At 48.8% G+C, this 2,303-nt stretch overlaps 1 protein-coding gene across 1 annotated transcript; it reads right to left on the bottom strand.

Annotated features, from left to right (window-relative positions):
- Positions 1 to 711: 711 nt before the first annotated feature.
- On the bottom strand, positions 712 to 1,488 carry LOC123430262 (non-specific lipid-transfer protein 4-like). The gene is made up of 2 exons (XM_045114137.1): positions 1,033 to 1,488; positions 712 to 949 (listed from the first exon to the last, which is right to left on the bottom strand). Exons 1-2 carry the CDS (start codon positions 1,373 to 1,375, stop codon positions 933 to 935), a joined length of 360 nt encoding a protein of 119 aa, XP_044970072.1. The 5' UTR covers positions 1,376 to 1,488; the 3' UTR covers positions 712 to 932.
- Between the last annotated feature and the right edge of the window lie 815 nt (positions 1,489 to 2,303).

The following is a 2,303-nucleotide window of genomic DNA, read 5'->3' as shown; positions in this document are numbered from 1 at the left end:
CTCTTAATGTTTTTGACATTAAACCCGCAGTACATATTAAATGTTTTTAAAAATACTCATATCTTTTAAACCGTAACTTTAAATTTAACATGTTATATATGGATTTTGATTAGAAAAATATGTAGAATCTGAATATGATGTTATTTTACATGTTAACTATTTTAAAATTATTATCTAGGATACAATCTTAATCAATAATGCATTATCCTTCTTTCTTTCGTATTGATACTGATTTCGATTGTGAATGAACATCTCAGTAAATTCAGGATTACAAGCGAAATTGAAGATCACTTAACCGTTTCTTTTATGTATTAACTCTACATGCAAACCGTATTTAAATAGAAGACCTGTGGAATTTTGAACTGCGTTTTTGTAGTCTAAGATCATCTTTGTTTGACTCGTAGCTACAAATACTCAAAGAATAGACCACATTTTGTAAATTAAAAGTTAATGGTATTTTTTTCCGTTACAACGCCCAGGTCTTTTTTCTAGTATTTAAAACGGAGGGAGTACATTATATGGGGTAGGTTCGTAGGTGTATCCTTTTCGGCTGCTCCTTTTACCCTCTTTCAAATTTCGTATAATAACCGACCTTCGTACGATTATATGCCTTTTTGCTGCAGATACCGAGAGAGCGTGGTAACAATTCTATATCTTAAAACGTTGTACGGATCCAGCACTTCTGTGAATTCATTCGTTCCAAAAGATCAATTTGTTGACGAACATAACTCTTTTATTATTCTGGGGCATAGCTGGGATAGCTGCAACACCCTCGAGAAACACAGGTACTGATACCGAACAACACAACACAGAGGCAGTACACCTCTGAAACAGGGCGTTCCACGTCATCATGGAGCTAACATTATTTGTGCTTCATAAACAACACTCAGCAGCATCCATGCATCGCCCGCGCATCAAGTGGCCTCAAAGACTCACGGCAGAGTGTAGGCTGCAAAGAGAGTAAGGATTTCAGACTGGGAGCCACAACACATGATTAAGCCACGACATTGTCAGGCGATCCATTTTGCGTACCTCCGCACTTGTAGCCGACAGGGCGGTCGACGAGGTTGCAGCGCTTGGGGATGGACATGGCGACCTCCGGCTTGATGCCGGCGCTCTTGGCGGTGTCGGAGAGCATGACGGCGCAGAGGCACTTGGGGCTCTGCTTCCCGATGGTGTGCACCGCCGTGCAGCACCCGCTGGACGGCGCCGACTTGGGGTCCTGCCCCGCCGACGCGCACGGCGCCAGCTTCAGCGCCATCTTGTCCGCGGGCGTCTTCCCGCACTCGCCGGCCCCTTGCGCGCCCCGCGGCGCCGAAAGGCACGCCACGGCCACGACCACCAGAGCGAGCGCCAGCAGACTCCTCATCGACATCGTTGCCTCGCCTCGATCGCTAATGTTTGTCAGTGTGGCTCAGAGTTCACCAGTACTACTCAGTACGTGTGCGTGCTATTCGTAAGCTAGCTGCTGCCTGCTTCTTGGCCTCGGAGCTGATGCTTATATAGTGGTAGCGTCGGGTGTGACCTGTGGCGATCAACCCGAGCTCATGATGGCCGCGGACATCGGTGGAGCGAGCATTGACGCACACCGGCGCGGGCTGTGTCGGCACGCGGCGCCTCGGCCAATGGCGTCGCGCCAAGCTCGCCCAGGCCGCGGCTAGTGGGTTGTTGTGCCCTACGAGAAGTTTTCATACATGCCGGCCAAGCTCGAGGCTTCTCCACGCGCGCCGCGCCGGCCGGCAGCTTAATAGTTAGTTGACGGCCTGGGCGGGCCGGGCATAGGGCACGCTGTGAGTTGGGACGTTTGCTTTGCGGGCATGCGTGAAGCATCTAACGTGCTAAAGCACTGCGAACTTGGATTTGATATTGTCAAAATTAACTTGCTTTTCGTCAGGAAGATATTAAAGAATTGTTCATTGTTGGTGCGTGCTGCCGCGTCGCCGTGTCGCCGGCGTCGGTGGTGGGATCATTCTTTGATGCATTAGTTAGAGCATATACAATGGAACCCTCAAATCCTTCTTAACACTCCACACGTCGTGCTATCACTGGTTATGAAAATGCGATACAGACGGGCCTCTTAAATTAGAGTTAAACGTTCGGACTGACCGACATCCACCATTTCGAACCTAAATATGGGATGAATATAGGGGAGTCCGACGCGTCCGGACACGTGCGCCACGTGCGCCACGTCCGCCTGACGGCTTGGTTCCACGTGGACTCGTCAGGAAACCCGAGTGAACTAAAGCACTGCGAACTTGGATTTGATATTGTCAAAATTAACTTGATTTGCGGCGGAAAGATAT

Source organism: Hordeum vulgare, chromosome 2H (genome assembly GCF_904849725.1).
Source record: "Hordeum vulgare subsp. vulgare chromosome 2H, MorexV3_pseudomolecules_assembly, whole genome shotgun sequence".
Classification (NCBI taxonomy): domain Eukaryota; kingdom Viridiplantae; phylum Streptophyta; class Magnoliopsida; order Poales; family Poaceae; genus Hordeum; species Hordeum vulgare.
This window is presented reverse-complemented; position numbering and strand designations above follow the sequence as displayed.